Source organism: Mobula birostris, chromosome 1 (genome assembly GCF_030028105.1).
Source record: "Mobula birostris isolate sMobBir1 chromosome 1, sMobBir1.hap1, whole genome shotgun sequence".
Classification (NCBI taxonomy): domain Eukaryota; kingdom Metazoa; phylum Chordata; class Chondrichthyes; order Myliobatiformes; family Myliobatidae; genus Mobula; species Mobula birostris.
Window position 1 is genome coordinate 251,142,450 of NC_092370.1, and position 24,373 is coordinate 251,166,822.

The window sequence follows — 24,373 nt, forward strand, 5'->3', positions numbered from 1 at the left end:
TGCATAAGGAGTTCAGGGAGTTAGGTGCTAAGTTAAAGGGCAGGTCCTCCTGGGTTGTGATCTCAGGATTGCTCCCCATGCTATGTGCTAGTGAGGTCAAAACCAGGAAGACTATATAGTTCAACATGTGGCTAAAAGGTTGGTTGGGGAGGGAGAGCATAAGACTTACAGATCATTGGGCACTCTTCCAGGGAAGGCGGGACCAGTACAGAAGAAGCTATTTGCACCTGAACTGGAGGGGTACTAATACTCCAGCTGGAAGGTTTACTAATACTGCAAGGTGGGGTTTAAACCAGAGTTGCAGGGAGATGGGAACCAGAGTGCCAGAACAGTTAGTGGAGAGATTATGGAGACAGGTGTTGATAAAACCTCAGAAAAAGTCAAGAACTAAAAAGTTCTGCATGATGCGATTAGTGTCCCGAGATTTCAGTGCAAGAAGTATTGTAGGAAAGGCGGATGAGCTCAGGGCATGGATCAATACCTGGAGTTATGATAGTGCAGCCATTAGTGAGACTTGGTTGTGGGAGGGACAGGACTGGCAGTTCAATATTTCTGGGTTCCATTGTTTCAGACATGAGAGAGCAGGAGGGATTAAAGGGGGGGGATTTACTCGTCAGGGAAGATGTCAGGACAGAATGGAGAACTTGTCTGATGAGGTGTTATGGATGGAACTGAGAAATAAGAAAGGTATGACTGTATTAATGGGCCGATATTATAGACCACCCAAAAGTCCCAGGGATTTAGTGATACAGATTTAGAGAGAGAGCTCACACTGTTGCAAGGAACATAAGATTGCTATCGTAGGTAATTTTAACTTTCCACATATTGACTGGGAATCCCATACAGTAAAAGGGCTAGATGTGATAGAGTTTGTCAAATGTATTCAGGAAAGTTTCCTTCATTAAAGGAAATGAAGGAATCTATATTGAAGTCACAATGAGAGAGAATGCAATACTGCATCTGCTATTAGGGAATGAGACAGGACAGGTGACAGAAGTTTGTGTAGGGGAACACTTTTCATCCAATGACCACAATGCCATCAGTTTCAAAGTAAATATGCAAAGAGATAGTTCTGGTCCACGGGTTGAGATTCTAAATTGGAGAAAGGCCAGTTTTGATGGTATCAGAAGTGTGAATTGGGGCCGGCTATTTTCCTGGCAAAGGTGTACTTGCTAAGTAGGAGGCCGTCAAAAGCAAAATTCTGAGAGTACAAAGTTTGTATGTGCCTGTCAGAACAAAAGGTAAAGATAGCAAGTGTAGGGAACTTTAGTTTTCAAAAGATATTCAGGTCCTGGTTAAGAGAAAAAAAGAGGTGTATAGCATGCATAGGCAGGTAAGAACAAATGTGGTGCTTACGGAGTATAAGAAATGCAAGAGAAAACGGAAGAAAGGAATCAGGAAGGCTAAAAGAAGGCATGAAGTCGCTCCAGCAGACAAAGTGAAGGAGAATCCTAAGGGATTCAACAGATATGTTAAGAGCAAAAGGAAAAGAACAAAAGGAACAAAATTTGTCCTCTGGAAGTTCAAAATGGTAATCCACGTGTGAAGCCAAAACAGATGGGGAATACCTTAAATAAATTCTTTGCATCTGTATTTACCTGGGAGACGGACCGTGTCCATAGAAGTAAGGCATATGGACCCTGTACAGATTACAGAGGAGGAAGTTTTTTGCTACTCTGAGGCAAATCAGGGTTGATAAATCCCCAGGGTCTGACAAGATGTTACATCGGACCCTATGGCAGGCAAGTGCAGAAATTGGTGGGGCCCAAGCAGAGATATTTAAATCATCCTTCATGACAGGACAGGTGCCAGAGGACTAAAAGATAGCCAACATTATTCTGCTCTTTAAAAAAGACTCTAAACATAAACTAGGAAATTATAGGCTGGTGACTCTGAGATCAGTTGTGGGAAAGTTATTGAAGGTATTCTAAGGGACCAGATTTATAAGCATTTGGATAGACATGGACTGATTAAGTATAGACAGCATGGATTCGTGTGTAGTAGGTAATGTCTAACCAATCTTATAGAACTTTTTGAGGGGTTACTAGGAAAGTGGATGAAGGCAAGGCAGTGGACGTTGTCTATGTGGACTTTAGCAAGGCATTTGACAAGGTCCCCATTGGAGGCTGGTCAAGAAGGTTCAGTTGCTTGGCATTCAAGATGAGGTAGTAAATTGGATTAGACATTGGCTTTTTCAGAGAGGCCAGAGTGTGGTAGTAGATGGCTGCTCCAACTGGAGGTGTGCGGCAGGGATCAGTGCTGGGCCCGTTGTTGTTCGTCATCTATATCCATAACCTGGATGATAATGTAGTTATCTGAATCAGCAAAACTGGGGGTGAAGTGGACAGCAAGGAAGGCTATCATGGCTTGTAGAGGGATGTGGACCAGCTGGAAAAATAAGTTGAATAATGGCAGATGGAATTTAATGCAGGCAGTGCAATGTATTGCACTTCGGTTGGAATAACCAGGGTAGGTCTTACACAGTGAAGGGTAGGGCACTGAGGTGTGTGGCAGAACAAAGGGCTCTGGGCATACAGTCTGTAATTCATTGAAAGTGTCATCACAGGTAGAAAGAGTCATAAAGAATTTTTTTGGGCACATTGGCCTACATAAATCAATGTATTGAGTGCAGGAGATGGGATGTTATGTTGAAATTGTACAAGACATTGGTGAGGCCTAATGTAGAGTATTGTAAGCAGTTTTGGCCACCCACCTACAGGAAAGATGTAAACAAGGGTGAAAGAGTACAGAGAAAATTTACAAGGATGTTGCTGGGTCTGAAGGACCTGAGTAATAAGAAAAAAGTAATAGGTTAGGACTTTATTCCTTGGATTGTAGAAGATTAAGGTATACAGAATTATGAAATCCACTGAGTTTGAGTGGGACTATAACCAGAGATCATGGGTTAAGGTTGAAAGGTTGATAGATTTAAGGGGAACATAAGGGGAAACCTCTTCACTTAGAGGATGGTGAGAGTGTGGAGTGAGCACAAGTGGTCCATTCGAGTTCAATTTCCATGTTGATGAAAAGTTTGGGTAAGTACATGGATAGCAAGGATACGGAGGGCTATGGTCCCGGTGCAGGTCAACAGGAGTCAGCATATAAATTGTTTCAGCAGAGACAAGATGGGGTGAAGGGCCTGTTTCTGTGCTGTACTCTATAAATCTACAACGATGGTGCATAAACTCAGCAACACACAGACATTGGTGCAGCAGCTCAGCAGCACATATACACAATGGTGCATAAACTCAGCAACAAACACAAAATGGTGCAGCAACTCAGCAACACAGACACAATGCTGCAGGAATTTGACAACATGTCCACAACAGTACAGGAACTCAGCAACACACACATACGATGGTGCAGGAACACAGCAACTCAGAAACAATGGTGTAGGAACTCTGCAATAGATGCACAAAATGGTGCAGGAACTCAGCAGCGCACACTTAGCAGTATGCCTGAAGTTCGAGAATGTAAGGGGGCAGAAGTGTGTGAAGTTGCTATTATGAGGGAGAAGTATCATGGGAAACTGAAAGGTCTGAAGGTAAATAAGTCACCTGGATCAGATGGTGTACACCCCAGGGTTCTGAAAGAGCTGGCTGAAGAGATTGTGGAGGCATTAGTAATGATTTTTCAAGAATTACTAGATTCTGGCATGGTGATAGAGGAATGGAAAATTGGAAATGTCACTCCACACTTCAAGAAAGAAGACAGGCAGAAGAAAGGAAATTATAGGCCAGTAAATTTGATCTCAGTGGTTGGGAAGCTATTGGAGTTGTTGTTAAGGGCGTAGTTTCAAGGTACTTGGAGGCATACGATAAAATAGGCCTTAGTCAGCATAGTTTCCTCAATAGAAAAACATGCTGAACAAATCTGAAGAAATAACAAGCAGTGAAGACAAAGGAGAATCAGTGGATGCTGTGCAATTGGATTTTCAGAAGACCTAAGCAATTACCATCAACAGATCACTTGCAATACCAGAGGAAACAACACTCCGGACAATGTTACACCACCATCAAGAATGCCTACCGTACTATTCCACACCCTCACTTGGGGAAGTCTGATCACCTGGCTGTACTTCTACTCCCTGAGTATAGGCAGAGACTGAAGACTGCAGCACCAGTAGTGAGGACCAAGTGGTATGGACAAGGGAAACACAGGAGCGCCTACAGGACTGCTTTGAATCGATGGACTGGACCGTATTCAGGGATTCATCTTCGAATCTGGATGAGTATGCTGCAGTTGTTACCGACTTCATTAAAACCTGTGTAGATGAGTGTGTGTTTACAAAGACTTACTATATATTCCCAAAACAAAAGCCATGGTTGAACCAGGAGGTACGTTGTCTGCTGAAGGCTAGATATGTGGCATTCAAGTCTGGTAACCCAGGCCTGTACCAGAAAACCAGGTATGATTTGCGGAGGGCTAGATCAAGGGCGAAGGGACAATTTGAAGGTGACATTGGATGCATGGCAACTCTGGCAGGGTCTGCACGACATTACTTTCTACAAAGTGAAACCCAATGGCATGAATGGCAGCGATGCTTCACTACCAGATGAACTCAACGCCTTCTATGCCCACTTCAAAAGGGAGAACACAACTACAGCTGTGAAGATCCCTGCTGCACCTGATAACCCTGTGATCTCTGTCTCAGAGGCCGATGTTAGACTGTCTTTAAAGAGAGTGAACCCTTGTAAGGCGGAAGGTCCCGATGGAGTACCAGGTAAGGCTCTGAAAATCTGTGCCAACCAACTAGTGGGAGTATTCAAGGAAATTTTCAACCTCTCTCTGCTAGGGGCAGACGTTCCCACTTGCTTCAAAAAGGCAACAATTATACCAGTGCCAAAGAAGAATGATGTGGGCTGCCTTAATGACTATCACCCGGTAGCACTCACATCTACAGTGACGAAATGCTTTGAGAGGTTGGTTATGACTAGACTGAACTCCTGCTTCAGCAAGGACCTGGAACCATTGCAACTTGCCTATCTCCACAATAGGTCAAAGCAATCTCAATGGCTCTCCACACGGCTTTAGACCACCAGGATAACATAAACACCCACGTCAGGATGCTGTTCATGGACCATAGCTCAGCATTTAATACCATCATTCCCACAATCCTGATCGAGAAGTTACAGAACCTGGGCCTCTGTATCTCCCTCTGCAATTGGATCCTCGACTCCCTAACCGGAAGACCACAGTCTGTGCGGATTGGTGATAACATCTCCTCCTCGCTGATGATCAACACTGGTGCACCTCAGGGGTGTGTGCTTAGCCCACTGCTCTACTCTCTATATACACATGACCGTGTGGCTAGGCATAGCTCAAATACCATGTATAAACTTGCTGATGATACAACCATTGTTGGTAGAATCTCAGGTGGTGACGAGAGGGTGTACAGGAGTGAGATATGCCAACTAGTGGAATGGTGCCGCAGCATCAAGAAATATTGTAGAAAGGCGGATAATAGTGTTGAAGATAAGGTAGCTGGTTTACAGAGGCAATGTATGGTGAAGGGAAGCTATTGATAGGGCAAAATTGCAGTCAACATAAAAGTTGCAACATAAAAGGCGGACAAAATCGAAAGGGGGGGAATACAGGAGTGAGGGTGTTGTATCTGAATGAGTGCAGTGTACAGAATAAGGCAGATGAACTTGTAGCACAGTTGCAGATTGGCAGGTATGATCTCGTAGGCATCACTGAATCACGGCTGAAAGATCATAGCTGGGAGCTTAATGCACATGGATACACATCGTATCGAAAGGATAGGCATTAAGGCAGGGGGGAGGCGTTGGCCTGTTGGTTAAAAATAAAATCAAATTATTAGAGCGAGGTGACATAGGGTCAGAAGGTGGTGGATCATTGTGCATAGAGCTATGGAAGTGCAAGGGTAAAAAGACCCCAATGTGAGTGTATACAGACCCGTAAACAATAGTAAGGATGTGAGCCTACAAATTACAATGGGAATCTAGCATGGAGAAAGCAGTAGCTGATTGGCAGGAGGCAAAGAGTGGGAATAAAGGGAGCCCTTTTTCGCTGGATGCCGGAGACTAGTGCTGTTCCACAGGGGTCTCTGTAGGGACCGATTCTTTTTACATTGCATGTCAATAATTTGGATGATGGAATTGATGGTGTTGTTGCAAAGTTTGCAGATAATATGAAGATAGGTGGAGGGGCAGGTAATTTTGAGGAAGTAGAGAGGCTAGAGAAGGACTTAGACAGATTAGGAGAATGGGCACAGAAGTGGCAGATGGAATACAGTGTTGGAAGTGTATGGTCATGCACTTGGTAGAAGAAATAAAAGCAAAGTCTATTTTCTAAGTGGAGAGAAAATTCAAAAATCTGAGGTGCAAAGGGTCTTGGGAGTCCTTGTTCACAATTCCTGAAAGGTTAATTTCCACGTTGAGTCAGTGGTGAGGAAGGCAAATGCAGTATTAGCATTCATTTTGATAGGACTAGAATATAAAAGCAAGGATGTAATGTTGAGACTTTATAAATCAATGGTGAGGCCTCACTTGGAGTACTGTGAACAGTTTCGGGCTTTTTATCTCAGAAAGGATGTGCTAACATTGGAGAGGGTTCAGAGGAGGTTCATGAAAATGATTCTGGGATAGAAAGGCTTGTCACATGAGGAGTGTTTGATGCCTCTGGGCCTCCATTCACTGGAATTCAGAAGAATGAGTGGTGACCTAATTGAAAACTATCGAATGGTGAAAGGCCTTCAGAGAGTGGCTGTGGAGAGGAGGGAGGGAGAGTCTAAGACCAGAGGACACTGCATCAAATTAGAAGGGCATCCTTTTAAAATGATGAGGAGGAATTTCTTTAGCCAGAGAGTGGTGAATCTGTGGAATTCTTTGCCACAGGCAGCTGTGGAGGCCATCTTTTTGTAGATTTAAGGCAAAAGTTGATAGATTGGTCAGTGCATGAAGGGAGAAGACTGAGAGGAAAAATAGATTGACCACAACGAATTGGGAGAGCAGACTCGAAAGGCCAAATTGCCTAATTCTGCTCCTTTATCTTCTAGTGTTACGTCTAAAATAGTGTGAAACTCAACAACACACACACACAATGGTGCTGGAACTAGGGAACACACACAATGGTGCATGAACTCAGCAAAACACAGAAAATAGTGGCAGAACTCATCAGGTCAGGTAGCATCTATGGAAAGGAATAAATAGTTGACATTTTGAGCCAAGAGCCTCCATCTAGACTGGAAAGGAAGGGGGATGATGCCTGAATAATGAGGAGAGGAAAGAGAACAAGCTGGAAGGTGAGGGGAGTATCTAGGTGTGTGAGGAGAGGGAATTAAGTGAGAAGCTGGGAGGTGATAAATGGAAAAGGTAAAGGGCTGGAGAAAGAGGAACCTGACTGGCCAGGAGAATTGAATTGACATTATTTCTTACATCCTTCACATACATGAGGAGTAAAAATCTTTACATTACGTCTTTGTCTAAATGTGCAATATGCAATCATAGTAATTTATAATACAGGTCGACCTTCACTAATCCGGCACCACTGGGACCTGAGGAGTGCCGGATTAGTGAAAATGCCGAATTACAGAAGGATCACATTAAGCATAATCAGTGCCGGATTATCGAAGGAACCGGATTACAGGTAGTCGGACTAGTGAAGGTCGATATGTAACTTACAATAAATAAAACAGTCAATGTAATATACAGTATACTCAAATCAGCGTCAGTTCATCAGTCTGATGGCCTGGTGGAAGAAGCTGTCTTGGAGCCTATTGGTCCTGCTTTTTACGCTACGGTACCATTTCCCAGATGGTAGCAGCTGGAATAGATTGTGGCTGGGGTGACTCAGGTCCCCAATGATCCTACAGGCCCTTTTTACACACCTGTCCTTGTAAATGCCCTGAATCATGGGAAGTTCATAACTACAGATGCGCTGGGCTGTCCGCACCACTCTCTGCAGAGTCCTGCGATTAAGGGAGGTACAGCTCCCATACCAGGCAGTGATGCAGCCAGTCAGGATGCTCTCAACTGTGCCCCAGTAGCAAGTTCTTAAGATTTGGGGGCCCATACCAAACTTCTTCAACCGTCTGAGGTGAAAAAGGCACTGTTGTGTCTTTTTCACCACACAGCTGGTGCGTACAGACCACGTGAGGTCCTCGGTGATGTGGATGCCGAGAAACTTAAAGCTGTTTACCCTCTCAACCCCAGATCCATTGATATCAATAGGGGTTAGCCTGTCTCCATTCCTCCTGTAGTCCACAACCAGCTCCTTTGTTTTTGCGACATTGAGGGAGAGGTTGTTTTCTTGACACCAGTGTCAGAGAGATGACTTCTTCCCTGAAGGCCACCTTGTTATTGTTTGCGATAAGGCCAATCGATGTAGTGTTGTCGGCAAATTTAATTAGCAGAATAGAGCTGTGGGTGGTGATACAGTCATGGGTATACAGGGAGTAAAGGAAGGGACTCAGTACGCAGCCCTGAAGGGCTCCTGTACTGAGAGTCAGAGGGTTGGAGGTGAGGGAGCCCACTCTTACAACCTGCTGGCGATCTGACAGGAAGTCCAGCTGCACAAGGCAGGGTCAAGGCCTTGCACAAGCGGATCATGGGAGAAGGGGTAAGGAGAAGGGGCACCAGGATAGGCAATAGGCAGGATGAGAAGAAATAGTAAGAGGCGGGGCAGAGTGGGAAATGAATAACAAAGAAAGGGAGGATGGGAAAAATCACTGCAACTTGGAGAAATCGATGCTCATGACATCAAGTTGGAGGCCACCGAGACGGAATATGAGGTGTTATTCCTGCACCCTGAGAGTGGCCTTTTTATCACCATCTACAGTGTCTATAAAATGTATTCACATCCCATCCAAAGTTTCCATTTATTGTTTTACAGTTTTTTCCATTTATTGATTAACAGTGATCTAATTTGGCTCTTTTCCCCAACAGAAAAAAGCCCTTTCGTGTCAAAGTGAAAACAGATCCCTACAAAATGATCTAAATTAACTACAAATATGAAACACATATTAATTGATTGCACAAGTATTCACACCCTTTAATACGACACACCAAATCATCACTGGCTATATCTGACTGGTTTTAGAAGTCACATAATTATTTAAATAGAGATCACCATGCAGTCAAGGTGCTTCAGCTGATTGTAGTAAAAATACACCAGTATCTGGAAGGTGAGTCAGTATCCTGGCAAAAACTACACCATGGAGACAAAAAAAAACACTCCAAGCTACTTCAGAAAAAGGTTATTGAAAAGCACAAGTCAGGAGATGGATAAAAGAAAATCTCCAAGTCACCGAATATCTCTTGGAGTGCCCAATCATCAGGAAATGGAAAAAAATACGGCACTACTGTAAATCAGCCTACAGCAGGCAGTTCTCAAAAACTGAGTGATTGTGCAAGAAGGGATCTAGTGAGGGAGGCTATCAAGAGACCTATGACAAGTCTGGAGGAGCTACAAGCTTCAGTGGTTGAGATGGGAGAGATTGCGCATACAACCGTTGCCCAGGTGCTTCACCAGTCGCAGCTTTATGGGAAGGGGCAAAGAAAAAAACCCACTGTTGAAAAAACAACTTACAAAAGATTTCACTAGAGTTTGCCATAAGGCATGTGGAGACTCTGAAGTCAGCTGGAAGAAGGTTCTGTGGTCTGATGAAAGCAAAATTGAGCCTGCTGGCCATCAGACTAAATGCTACATTTGGCATAAGCCATAGAGCTGGAGGAAGACCTGACGCAGACTGCAAAAGAACTGTGACATGGGAGAAGATGTGTTTTCCAGCAAGACGATGACCACAAGCATAAAGCTAAAGCTACACAGGAATGGCTTAAAAAGAACAAAGTAAATGTCCTGGAGTGGCCAAATCAGGGTCCAGACCTCAATCCAATTGAGATTTTGTTTCTGGACTTGAAAGGGCTGTTCACTCATGAACCCCATGCAATCTGACAGAGCTTGAGCAGTTTTGTAAAGAAGAATGGGTAAAAATTGCAGTGTCCAGATATGCAAAGCTGATAGAGGCCTATCCACACAGACTCAAGGCTACATCTACTAAATATAGTCAAAGGTGCCTCTACAAAAAAATGACTGGAAGGAGATGAATATTTACGCAATCAATTATTTTGTGGTTTATATTTGTAATTAACTTAGATCACTTTGTAGAGACCTGTTTTCACTTGGACACGAAAGAGTCTTTTTCCTGTTGATCAGTGTCCCAAAAAAAGCCAAGTTAAATCTACTGTCATTCAATGTTGTAAAACAATAAAATATGAAAACTTCCAAGCGAGGCGGGTGAATGCTCCTTATAGGCACCGTACTAGGGACAGTGCTTTGTACACATACGCCCTCCCTCCAATACTTGGTCCCACTGAAATCAACGTTGCTGAATTTCAGACTACCGTGTACTATTGCCACTGCTAAGGAATGCTGCACAACCAACCATAATGAACTACAGAATAATTTTAAAAAAGGCAGAAAAAGAGCAATTCCATCTATTGAGTCTGTGCTCATCAAAAAGCTTTACTCCAGCCAAATCCCACTTTCCACCTGTAGATTCTACAATGTTGCAAGTTATAGCTTGTTCAATGACACAGAAGCAGAATTAGGCCATTCAGCCCATTGAGTCTCTGTCATTCCACTGAGACTGACTTATTATTACCCTCAACCACATTCTCCTGCCATTTTCCCATAACCTTTGATGCCCTGACTAATCAAGAACCCATCAATCTCCACTCTAAATACGTCCAATGATTTGGCCTTCGCAGCTGTCTGCGGCAATGAATTCTGCAGATTCACCACCCTTTGGCTGAAGAAATTCCCCCTCATCTCTGTTCTAAATGGACATCCCCTCCATTCTGAGGCTGTGCGCTCTGATCCTAATATGGGAAACATACTCTCTGCATACACTCTGTCTTGGCCTTTCAATATTATACACCTCTATAAGGTCATACTTCAGTCTCCTACAATCCAATGAATAAAGTTCTCGTCCACCCAACTCTCCCTGTAACTCAGGCCCTTGGGTCCTGACAACATTCTCATAAATCTTGCAGATAATTCGAACATGACCTTCCTGTTCTTGTATTCCATGTCTTGCTTAATAAAGACAAGCATCTCCTTAATCTCCTATATTTAAGGATTCATAAACTTCCATGTTGTTGTGTCTATACACCACCCAATATCTGCTCTATTATTGTACATACACTGGTCCTATTGTAACTCACCAAATTTACCCAAAATGTAGCTTCTATAGTTACTGATGCAACAATTTGGAGACAACTCGGGTAGACTGTAACTCATATTTTGATAAGTAAAAGATATCCCAAGGATATGAACAAAGTTTTACCTGTACCAGCAGCAAAAGATTGGTGTCTGGTATTGGAGATTTTAATTTGAGTGCTTGTAATAATTCAAGTATAACACATCGTGAGAGGTAGAATTTATCTCGTTCCTGCAAAATACAAGCACAAAATACAAAACAAACGTAAGACAGAATAGAACCTATAGCCACTTCAAAAGCAGTCTAAGTACAAACTGCATCAAAACTCTGGCTGCTGTTGATCACCACACTGATACAATTTGTTTCTTAAACATTCAAGGATGAAATTAGTGTACATTCCCCAGGAAACTCAAGTTAAATCATATTCATCGCAGCCACATTTGTACTTGAAATTCAAGATTCAAGATTATTTATGTGTACACCAAAACATACAGTGAAATACATGAGTAATTTGTGTTAACAAACAACACACCCAATGATGTGTTGTTGAGGGCAGCCCACAAGTGTAGCCACATATTCCAGCGCCACAATAGCATGCCCACAATGCTTGTCAGAACAACAACAAGCAACAACAAAACAAACCTGATTCCTCACACACACACGCACACACACACACACACACACACACACACACACACACAAACAGAGCCCTTCAACCCCAGGACAGGCTTCCAGCCTCCAGTGGACTTGGGTCTGCAGATGGCTGTGGAGGCCAAATCATTGAATATACTTAATGCGAAGGTTGATGGGTTCTTGATTAGTCAGGTAGTAAAGGTTATGGGTAGAAGGCAGGGAATGGGGTTGAGAGGGATATAATCAGCCTCGATGTAATGGTGGAGCACTCAATGTGCTGAATGGTCTTATTCTGCTCCTACATCTTACGGTCTTACGGTTTTAAGAATTTCCTGTCTTAAAAAAAAACATACTTGTTAAATAAAGTTACAGAAAATGGAGATGCATTTACTAAATAGAAGAGCCTAATTAAAAGGTGAAGTGCCTTTACTTGAATGTTTTACTAGAAACAGGGACGTCAGAATAGGCTGACATTTCCACAGGTACTGATACATTTCCATGATTCTCTATTCTGAAGTATGAAATGGAGAGGGGTGTTCAAATGACAAAGTATAGAATAAAAGCTCAGAGGCACACCTGCTTTCTGAATACAATTGTTCAATCGAGTAACTATACAGTTTGTATTTGGTCTCATCCAGAGCAATGAAAGAATCACAATCCGAATCGGGTATATTATCACCGGCATGTGATGTGAAATCTGTTAACTTAGCAGCAGCAGTTCAATGCAATACATAATATAGAAGAAAAAATAATAATAATTGAAAAATAAGTAAATCAAAACCAGTATACGTGTATTAAATAGATTAAAAATCTTGCAAAAAACAGAAATAATATATATTTTAAAAAGTGAGGTAGTGTTCATGGGTCCAATGTCCATTTAGGAATCAGATGGCAGAGGGAAAGAAGCTGTTCCTGAATCGCTGAGTGTGTGCCTTCAGGCTTCTGTATCTCCTACCAGATGGTAACAGTAAGAAAAGGGCATGCCCTGGGCACTGGAGGTCCTTACTGATGGACGCTGACTTTCTGAGACACCGCTCCCTGAAGATGTCCCGGGTACTTTGTAGGCTAGTACTCAAGATGGAGCTGACGAGATTTACAACCCTCTGCAGCTACTTTTGGTCCTATGCAGTAGCCCCTCCGTACCAGACAGTGATGCAGCCTGTCAGAATGGTCTCCATGGTATATTTATAGAAGTACTTTGTAGGCTAGTACCCAAGTGTCCCAGGTTGAATGATCATAGTACAATTGGAAGTAAACTTATCCCTTATTGGAGGCAGATGAAATTAGAGGATATAAATTTACAGTAAGACATAAGAGATTAATATAGGAACTATGGAGGACCTTTTCACTCAGAGAGTGATGAATATCTGGAATACACTACCCAAGAAAGTGGAATAGTAGCAATTTGTTTACAACATTTAAGTTGTCAGCGAGCAGTTGAATCAGGAATCATAGAAGGTTACCAGGCAAGTGCTGGAAGATGAGACTAATATGCATAGATGCTCATTAGCCTCTATGGAATGCGTTGGCAGTTTCGTCTGCTTACATGCTCTAGAAATTTATGACACTATAACTGAGCTCAGTGGATCATAAGTGGAAAGGGTCAGCAACTTTAAATTCCTTGGCATTATCATTTCAGATGATCTCTCTTGGGTCCAGCATGTAACTGCCATAACAAAGAAGGCACAACAGTGTCTTTAGTTTGTTATAAGTTCGTGAAGATTCAGCATGTAGTGTATATGGATTTCAGCAAGGCACTTGACAAGGTACCCCTTGCAAGGCTTTTTGAGAAAGCAAGGAAGCATGGAGTCCAAGGGGAATTTCCTTTACGGATCTAGAACTGGCTTGCCCGCAGAAGGCAAAGAGTGGTTGTAGACGGGTTATATCCTGCATGGAGGTCAGTTACCCGTGGTGTGCCTCAGGGATCTGTTCTGGGATCCCTACTCTTCATGATTTTTATAAATTACCTGGATGAAGAAGTGTAGGGATGGTTGGTAAATTTGCTGATGACACAAAGGTTGGGGGTGTTGTGGGTAGTGTGGAGGGCTGTCAGAGGTTACAGCAGGACATTGATAGGATGCAAAACTGGGCTGAGAAGTGGCAGACGGAGTTCAACCCAGATAAGTGTGAGGTGGTTCATTTTGGTAGGTCAAATATGATGACAGAATATAGTATCAATGGTAAGACTCTTGGCAGTGTGGAAGATCAGAGGGATCTTGGGGTCCGAGTCCATAGGACACTCAAAGCTGCTGGGCAGGTTGAATCTGTGATTAAGAAGGCATATGGTGTATTGGCTTTCATCAATTGTGGGATTGAGTTTAGGAGCCGAGAGGTAATGTTGCAGTTATATAGGACCCTAGTCAGACCCTACTTGGAGTACTGTGCTCAGTTCTGGTTGCCTCACTATAGGAAGGATGTGGAAACCATTGAAAGTGTGCAAAGGAAATTTACAAGGATGTTGCCTGGATTGGGGAGCATGACTTATGAAAATAGGTTGAGTGAACTCAGCAGAGTGACGGAGGATGAGAGGTGACCTGATAGAGGTGTATAAGATGATGAGAGGCATTGATCATGTGGATAGTCAGAGGCTTTTTCCTCGGCTAGCACAAGAGGGCACAGTTTTAAGGTGCTTGGAAGTAGGTACAGAGGAGATATCAGGGGTAAGTTTTTTTTACGCAGAGTGGTGAGTGCATGGAATGGGTTGCTGGCGATGGTGGTGGAGACAGATACAATAGGGTCTTTTAAGAGACTCCTGGACAGGTACATGGAACTCAGAAAAATAAAGGGTTATGGGTAACCCTAGGTAATTTCTAAAGTAAGTACATGTTTGGCACAGCATTGTGGGCCAAAGGGCCTGTATTGTGCTGTGGATTTTCTATGTTTTCTATATTTCCAATCAGTGATCGACCACATCGACTGGGCATACAACCAGTGTACAAAAAACATCAAGCTGTGCAAATGGAAAAAGAAAGGAAAAATAATAATAATAATAAAAATAATAAAAGATAAGCAATAAATATCGAGGTGGGGCCATAAGTTGTGGGAACTTTTCAGTGATGGGGCAAGTGAAGTACAGCACAGAAACAGGCTCTTCGGTGCATCTAGTTCATGCCAAAACCATTTAAACTGCCTACTCCCATCGACCTGTGGTGGGACCATAGCCCTCCATACCCCAACCAACCATGTACCTGTCCAATCTTCTGTTAAGACGTTGGAATCAAGCTCGCATGCACCACTTGTGCTGGCAGCTTGTTCCACACTCTCACAACCCTCTGAGTGAAGTAGTTTCCCCTCATGTTGCCCTTAAACTTTTCAACTTTCACCCTTAACCAATGACCACTAGTTGTAGTTCCACCTAACCTCAGTGGAAAAAGTTCACTTGCATCTACCCTGTCTATATCCCTCATTATTTGTATACCTCTATCAAATCTCCCCTCAATTTTCTACATTCTAAGGAATAATGTCCTAATCTATTCAATTTTTCCTTACAAGTCAAGTCCTCCAGATTTAGCAATAACCTTTTAAATTTTCTTTGTACTTTCAACCTTGTTTACATCTTTCCTGTAGGTAGGTGGCCAAATCTGCACATAATACTCCAAATGAGGCCTCACCAACGTCTTATACAACTTGAGCATCACATCCCATCTCCAGTACTCAGTACATTGATTTAGAAGGCCAATGTGCCAAAAGCTTTCTTTATGACCCTATCTACCTTTGACACCACTTTCAATGAATTATATCCCTGTGTTCCCAGATCCCGTTGTTATACCAGACTCTTCAGTGCCTCACTATTCACTGTGTAAGGCCTACCTTGGTTGGTCCTACTGAAGTACAACACCTCGCACTTGTCTGCATTAAATTTGATCTGCCACTTCGTTGCCCATTTTTCCAGCAGGTCCACATCCCAGTGCAAGCCCTCATAGCTTTCCTCACTGTCCATAACACCCCCAATCTTACTGTCATCCACAAATTTGCTGATCTAGTAAACTACGTTATCATCCAGATTGTTGATATAGATGACAAACAACAACAGATCCACCCAGCACCAATACCTGTGGCATACCACTAGTCACAGGCCTCCAGTCAGAGAAGCAACAATCTACTACCGTAACTTTCGCCACCTCCAGTGGGATCCCACCACCAAGCACATGTTGCCCTCCCCACACTTTCCGCTTTCCTCAGGAATCACTCCCTACGTGACTCCCTTCTCCATTCATCCCTCCCCACTGATCTCCTTCCTAGTGCTCAGAGTATCCTTGCAAGTGGAACAAGTGCTATACTTGCCCCTACACCTCCTCCCTCACTACCATTCAGGGCCCCTACAGTCCTTCCTTACCTGCTCATCACCTCCCTCTGATGCTCCTTCCCATCCCTTTCTTCCATGGTCATCTGCCCTCTCCTATCAGATTCCCCCTTCTCCAGCCCTTTATCTCTTTCACATATCAGCTTCCCTGCTCTTTATTTCACCCATCACCCTCTCCCGGTTTCACCTGTGACGGGGTCCTGAATTACCCCCATGAACTGTGTTTTTGAAAAGAGAGAGAGAGAGGTGCTCAACACCAATATTTTGTTTTTAAGAGAGAGAGAGAGAGAGATGAAGACTGCTTGGAGATGGTGTTATGATTTTTTGGCAGCATATTTACATTTCTACAAGGACATGGCCTGCTTGTACATTCTTACACAGAGAGAGAAGGGAGGAGCTGTTGTTTGAATGACAGTTGGTACTCAGCACGGGGAGATAAATAGAAGGTCAGATGATTGACCTGCAACACATGATTTTGGACACTGAATGAGCTTTGTTGTGCCCACAGAAAAAGTGGGTTTTTGGAGGATCGATTAGGTGGATCGGTCAGTGGCTCTTGCAGTGAGAAAAGGGAGTGACCAGTGGGGAGTTGTTTGTGTGTCCAATCCTCACCTGGGTTGATAGCTCCACCACAGAAGAACGGTCCCCTTTGTTGTGGTCACAGTCGGTGACTTTTAAAGGATTTCGGAGGACAACGGGAAGATCAACGGCATCAGTTCACCTGAAGACTCAAATCTCTCTCTCTCTCCATCACTACTCAACTCAATACCACGAACTGAACTGAACTTTACTCATCATCGTAAGACTATCTATTTACCCCTAGACTTGAAGAAGCTTGGTTTTCATATATTTCCACACTTACTGATACACTCTTATATATAATCATTGCTAACCTGTTTGATTTATCTGCATTTATATTACTGTATTGCGTAGTTACTAATAAATATTATTAGTTAATAGCAATACCGATCACCTATCACCTACCACCTTGCACTTCTTCCTCCGCCCGCTTCCCTCTTACTCTAACTGCTATTTTTTTCCAGTCCTATGAAGGGTCTCATCCCAAAACATCGACTTTTCACATTTTTCTATAGATGCTGCCTGACCAGTTGAGTTTGTGTGCGTTGTTTGGTTTTCCAGCAACTGCAGATTTTCTTTTGTTTGATCTACTACCACCCTTTTACTTCTCCCACAAAGCCAATGTCTAATCTAATCTACTACCTCATCTTGCATGCCGAGCGACTCCTTGACCAATCTCCCGTGCGGGACCTGTCAAATACTTCACTAAATTCTATGTGGACAACATCCACTGCCTTGTCTTGATCTACTTTCCTGGTAACTTCATCGAAACACTCTGTAAGATTGGTTAGACATGACCTAGCACTCACAAAACCATGCTCACAATAATTAATCAGTTCATATCTATCCAAATACATACATATCCAGTCCCTCAAAATATCTTCCAATAACTTTCCCATTACTGATATCAGGGTCACCGGCCTATAATCTCCTGAGTCTTTTTTTTTAAAGAGCCTTTCTTGAACAGTGGAACAATATTGGCTACCTTCCAATCCTCTGATATCTCACCTGTCACTAGGGATGATTTAAATATCTTTCCTTGGGCCATAGAAATTTAAATATCTCTGCTAGTTATCCCCTTTGGTTCAAGAGCCTGATGGTTGAGGGGTGATAACTGTTCCTGATACTGGTGGTGTGAGTCCTGAGGCTCGTGTACCACCTTCCAGACTGCAGCCGCGAAAAGAGAGCATGACCTTGATGGTGGGAATCTCTGATGATGAATGCTGCTATCGTGCAACAACACTCTGTGTAAGTGTGATCAGTGGTGGGGAGGGCAGTACCTTCGATGGACTGGGCCATATCCATTACTTTTTGTAGGATTTTCCATTTAAGGGCATTGGTGTTTGTATAGCAGGCTGTGATGCAGCCAGTCAATATACTCTCCATCACACATCTTTAGAAGTTGGTCGAAGGTTTGGATGTCATGCCAAATCCTTGCAAACTCTTAAGGAAGTAGAGGCGCTGTAGTATCTTTTCTGTAATACCACAGGCTCTTCTCTTGTTAAGCAGCCTCATGCAGCACCTCATTAAAGACTTTCTGAGAATCCAAGTAAACAACATCCACTGACTCTCCTTGGTTTGTCTTGCCTGTTATTTCATCAAAGAGTTCCAACATATTTGTCAGGCAATCTTTCCCCTTGAAGAAACCATGTTGACTTTGGCCTATTTTATCATGTGCCTCCAAGTACCTTGAAACCTCATCCTTAATATGGACTCCAACATCTTCCCAACTACTGAGGTCAAGCTAACTGGCCTACAATGTATTTTCTTCTGCCTTTCTCCTGTTTTAAAGAGTGGAGTAACATTTGCAATTTTCCAGTCCTCCAGAACCATTCCAGCATCTAAAGATTCTTGAAAGATCATTACTAATGCCTTCAGCTACACAAAATACTTATTAGGTTCCTTTGGTATTTCTTTGTACCCAATTACTACCTCTCCAGTGTCATTTTCCAGCGGTTTGATATCCACTGTCATCTCTCTTTTACTCTTTAAATATTTGAAAAGTCTTTTTGTATTCTCTTGTATATTATTGGGTAGCTTCCCTTCATATTTTGCCTTTTCTCTCTTTACGTTTTTTTTTAGTTGCCTTCTGTTGGTTTTTAAAAGCTTTGAATCCTCTAGCTTCCTTAAAAAACAGACGAGGGAATGAGAAAAATATTGAATTAAAGTTAATGATAGAGCAGACAGATAGAAAAAAAAAGCAGAATCACAATTTGCCTTAAAATCAAAAACATTCATGTATTGAGCACGAGAGGATGAATGGCGAACGGTAATTATTGTAATGTTGTTGAAAGTGTAATTATGTGATTAATCACTTGACTTTCTGTGGTGAGTTTAATGGAAGGTTAATGTGCAAATGTACCAATTTCCTGAAAATCACTGCAACAAAAAGGATGTGATGCAGTCAACACAAAGTTAATGCCAGAGCAGCACAGATTGGCCAGCAGCTTGCAATTAACAAATTTATTCAATCTCTCTTCCTCGTCTGTGGGTTGATAATTAATTTCTGCACTCAGCAAGACTTGCAGAATTGTATGGTTGGAAAAGGAGAATTTAGACAAAAAAAACTAGCAATGTTTAGCAAAACTGCAGATACTGGAACCCAAAATTGAAGTCATGGGCAGAGAAAGTGTACGGCACATGCTTGCCATAATAGAGTGCTGTGAGTATCAGGCTAGAGAGGGAGTAGGCTGACAGTCCAGCATTCAATCCATTTTGTATTTTACCTTTGCCTCAAAACTCAATGTACCACCCATCTTCCATTTCTTCCCTTTCCGTCATCTTGAGCTCAAAGCCTAAGGTAAATTTATTATCAGGGTACATGTATATCACTAGATACCACCATGAGATTCATCTTCTTGTGTGTATTCACAGTAAGTGCAAAAAAATCACAGTAGAATCAATGAGAGAATGCAGAAAACAAAGATGGACAAACAACCAATCTGCACAAGGCAAAAATCCGTGTAAATATAAAAAGAAAAAAAAACAAAATGGTAACAGGAATAAATAAATAAGTAATATTGAGAACATGAGTTGTGGACATGAGTCACTAGGTTGTGCAATCAATTCAGTGTTGGGCTGAGTGAAGTAATCCGCTATGGTTGAGGAGCCTGGTGGCTGAGGGATAATAACTGTTCTTTAATCTCATTAGGTCTGTCCTGAGGGTCTTGTACCTCCTTCCTGACAGCAGCAGCAAGGAGAGAGCATGGACTGGCGGTGGAGGTCCTTGATAAAGGATTCTACTTTCCTGCGACAATGTTCCATGTAGATGTGCTCAGTGGAAGGGAGGGCTTTTTGTGATGGACTGGGCTGCATTCACTACTTTTTGTAGGCTTTTCTGTTCAAGGGCATTGGTGTTTCCATACCAGGCTGTGATGCAGCCAGTCAGTGTACTGTCTACAACACATCTATAGAACTTTGTTGAATTTTCAGATAACATAGAAACATAGAAAACCTACAGCACAATACAGGCCCTTTGGCCCACAAAGCTGTGCCCAACATGTCCTTACCTGAAAAATTACCTACGGTTACCCATAGCCCTCTATGTTTCTGAGTTCCAAATACCTGTCCCTATCATACCTGCCTTCACCACTGTCGCCGGCAGCCCATTCCACACACTCACCACTCTCTGCGTAAAAAACTCACCCCTGACATCTCCTCTGTACCTACTTCCAAGCACCTTAAAACTGTGCTCTTTCATGTTAGCCACTTCAGCCCTGGGAAAAAGCCTCTGACTATCCACACGATTAATGCCTCTCATCATCTTATACACCTCTCATCGTCCCTCCAAGGAGAAAAGGCCAGGTTTCTGCACCCTTTCTATGGTTTCCACATCCTTCCTTCTGGTGACCAGAACTGAGCACAGTACTCCAGGTGGGGTCTGACCAGGGTCCTATATAGCTGCAACATTACCTCTCGGCTCTTAAACTCAATCCTGCAGTTGATGAAGGCCAATGCACCGTATGCCTTCTTAACCACAGAGTCAAACTGCACAGCAGCTTTGAGTGTCCTATGCTGAGTCTTTATTAGGCAATGGTCAGACCACACTTGAAGTATTGTGAGCAGTTTTGTGCCCCTTACCTAAGAAAAGATTTGCTGGCATTGTAGCGGGTCCAGAGGAGGCTTACAAGAACAATTCCTGGAAAGAAAGGGTTAACATATAAGGAGCGTTTGATGGTTCTGGGCCTGTACAGGTGAATTGATTATGGGGAGCAAGGACATGGCAGACCAATTGAATAATTACTTTGGTTCTGTCTTCACTAAGGAGGACATAAATAATCTTCCGGAAATAGTAGGGGACAGAGGGTCCAGTGAGATGGAGGAACTGAGGGAAATACATGTTAGTAGGGAAGTGGTGTTAGGTAAATTGAAGGGATTAAAGGCAGATAAATCCCCAGGGCCAGATAGTCTGCATCCCAGAGTGCCTAAGGAAGTAGCCCAAGAAATAGTGGATGCATTAGTAATAATTTTTCAAAACTCTTTAAATTCTGGACTAGTTCCTGAGGATTGGAGGGTGGCTAATATAACCCCACTTTTTAAAAAGGAGGGAGAGAGAAACCGGGGAATTATAGACCGGTTAGCCTAACATCGGTGGTGGGGAAACTGCTAGAGTCAGTTATCTGACTCTATGTGATAACAGCACATTTGGAAAGCGGTGAAATCATCGGACAAAGTCAGCATGGATTTGTGAAAGGAAAATCATGTCTGACGAATCTCATAGAATTTTTTGAGGATGTAACTAGTAGAGCGGATAGGGGAGAACCAGTGGATGTGGTACATTTGGATTTTCAAAAGGCTTTTGACAAGGTCCCACACAGGAGATTAGTGTGCAAACTTAAAACACACGGTATTGGGGGTATGGTATTGATGTGGATAGAGAATTGGTTGGCAGACAGGAAGCAAAGAGTGGGAATAAACGGGACCATTTCAGAATGGCAGACAGTGACTAGTGGGGAACCGCAAGGCTCAATGCTGGGACCCCAGTTGTTTACAATATATATTAATGACTTGGATGAGGGAATTAAATGCAGCATCTCCAAGTTTGCGGATGACACGAAGCTGGGCGGCAGTGTTAGTGGTGAGGAGGATGCTAAGGGGATGCAGGGTGACTTGGATAGGTTAGGTGAGTGGGCAAATTCATGGCAGATGCAATTTGATGTGGATAAATGTGAGGTTATCCACTTTGGTGGCAAAAACAGGAAAACAGATTATTATCTGAATGGTGGCCGATTAGGAAAAGGGGAGGTGCAACGAGACCTGGGTGTCATTATACACCAGTCATTGAAAGTGGGCATGCAGGTACAGCAGGCGGTGAAAAAGGCGAATGGTATGCTGGCATTTATAGCAAGAGGATTCAAGTACAGGAGCAGGGAGGTACTACTGCAGTTGTACAAGGCCTTGGTGAGACCACACCTGGAGTATTGTGTGCAGTTTTGGTCCCCTAATCTGAGGAAAGACATCCTTGCCATAGAGGGAGTACAAAGAAGGTTCACCAGATTCATTCCTGGGATGGCAGGACTTTCATATGATGAAAGACTGGATCAACTCTAGGCTTATACTTGTTGGAATTTAGAAGATTGAAGGGGGATCTTATTGAAACATATAAAATCCTAAAGGGATTGGACAGGCTAGATGCAGGAAGATTGTTTCCGATGTTGGGGAAGTCCAGAATGAGGGGTCACAGTTTGAGGATAAAGGGGAAGCCTTTTAGAACTGAGATTAGGAAAAACTTCTTCACACAGAGAGTGGTGAATCTGTGGAATTCTCTGCCAGAGGAAACAGTTGAGGCCAGTTCATTGGCTATATTTAAGAGGGAGTTAGATATGGCCCTTGTGGCTAAAGGTATCAGGGGGTATGGAGGGAAGGCTGGTACAGGGTTCTGAGTTGAATGATCAGCCATGATCATACTGAATGGTGGTGCAGGCTCGAAGGGCCGAATGGCCTACTCCTGCACCTATTTTCTATGTTTCTATGTTTTTCTATGTACTCACTGGAGTTGGAAGAATGAGTGGCGATCTCATTGAAATCAATCAAAATTTCAAAGGCCAAAATGGAATGTTGGAGCAGACTTGATGGGCAGGATGGACTAATTTTGCTCCTACGTCTTATGGTCTCATAATCTCTTAAACTGATGTAACATTGATGTTATTTAAGTATTCCGATACAGTGCAGTATAGGCCCTTCCGGCCCTTCGAGCCACTCTGCCCAACAATCCCCCAATTTAATCCTCGCGTAATCACGGAACAATTTACAATGACCAATTAACCTACCAACCAATTCATCTTTGGGTGTGGGAGGAAACCAGATCACCCAGAGGAAACTGAGATCACTGGTCTTGTAAAGTGTTGTTAGCAAAATCTTTTCAAATCTCTCTCTGTATGAAGAAGATAAGAGGTTAGACCATGGGATGACCACTTCAGAAAATCTGGCATAATTGCATGTCAGTGGAAATAGCTTTTAATCACCCTCTTTGATTTACCAAGGTGAAATAAATGTGAAATGTTACACCTTCGAAGGTTAAATATAAAGAGAGTGAACTCCTGCCTCAGCAAGGACCTGGACCCATTGCAATTTGCCTATTGCCACAATAAGTCAATGGCAGACACAATCTCAATGGCTCTTCACACGGCCTTAGACCACCTGGACAACACAAACACCTATGTCAGATACCATCATTCCCACAATCCTTAGGGAGGAGAAGATGGTAGCGCAACGCAACGCGCGCGGCCACTCCAAAATGATATCGTATTTGTGAAGTAGGATGCCGTGCACAATCCTGATTTGATGGAGACAGACATGAGAAGCACGGCAGAACATCTGGAGAAACTTCTGAAATGCCTGCTTCGCTGCCGCTGCTACTGTGCGATCGAGAATCTCCAGAGGGGAAGGCCCCAAATCCTCAGCTTTGCCTACTGCCTGTTGCCAGGATTAGGGGTCAAAGCGCTCAGCAGAGATGGTGCTTGGTGTTCGGTGTCAGAGGGCTGGTCGGCTGCTTGAAGTTTTCGGATGGACTCAAGAGTCGGCTGTGGTCGGGTGTTTCCAGGGTGCTGCATCGGCAAGTTTGCGGCACTGGAAGCTCATGGCAGAGAGAGTTTTTCTTCCTTCTACCATCTGCATGAGATGATGGGACTTTCAAGAGACTTTGAGACTTTTTTTTTTTACCATGCCCATGGTCTGTTCTTTATCAAGTTACGGTATTGCTTTGCACTGTTGTAACTATATGTTATAATTATGTGGTTTTTGTCACTGATGATCAACAATGGTGCACCTCAGGGGTGTGTGCTAAACCCACTGTTCTACTCTCTCTATACCCATGACTGTGTGGCTAAGCACAGCTCAAATCATCATCATCATCAGGTGCCATGCCCAGTTTGAGCTTTGACTGCCATGGCCCACACACTCCTGTTTCAGGTCAAGTAGATCAATTCATTGGTATTCATTTCCGGTTCTCTGGTTGCTGTCTCTATCATTTGTCTCAGTCTTCCTTTTGCTTTCTTCCCTTCGATCATTCCCATAATTACTGTGCATTCTAACTCCTCTTTCCTAATTACATGTCCAATGAAGTTAGGTTGCCTTTTCATGATCTCATACATTATTTCTCTTTTTGTGTTTACTCTGTTCATGACATCCTCGTTAGATATTCATTTCGTCCATGATATTCTTTGCATCCTCCT

The 24,373-nt window shown here is 43.0% G+C and overlaps 1 protein-coding gene across 1 annotated transcript in view; it reads right to left on the reverse strand.

The window, feature by feature from the left end:
- Positions 1-24,373, reverse strand: part of LOC140194116 (protein unc-79 homolog) — a 338,541-nt gene that overhangs the window by 62,897 nt on the left and 251,271 nt on the right. The window contains exon 39 of the mRNA XM_072251578.1: positions 11,312-11,416. Coding sequence (XP_072107679.1) covers positions 11,312-11,416 — 105 coding nt within the window. The remainder of the gene's footprint in view (positions 1-11,311; positions 11,417-24,373) is intronic.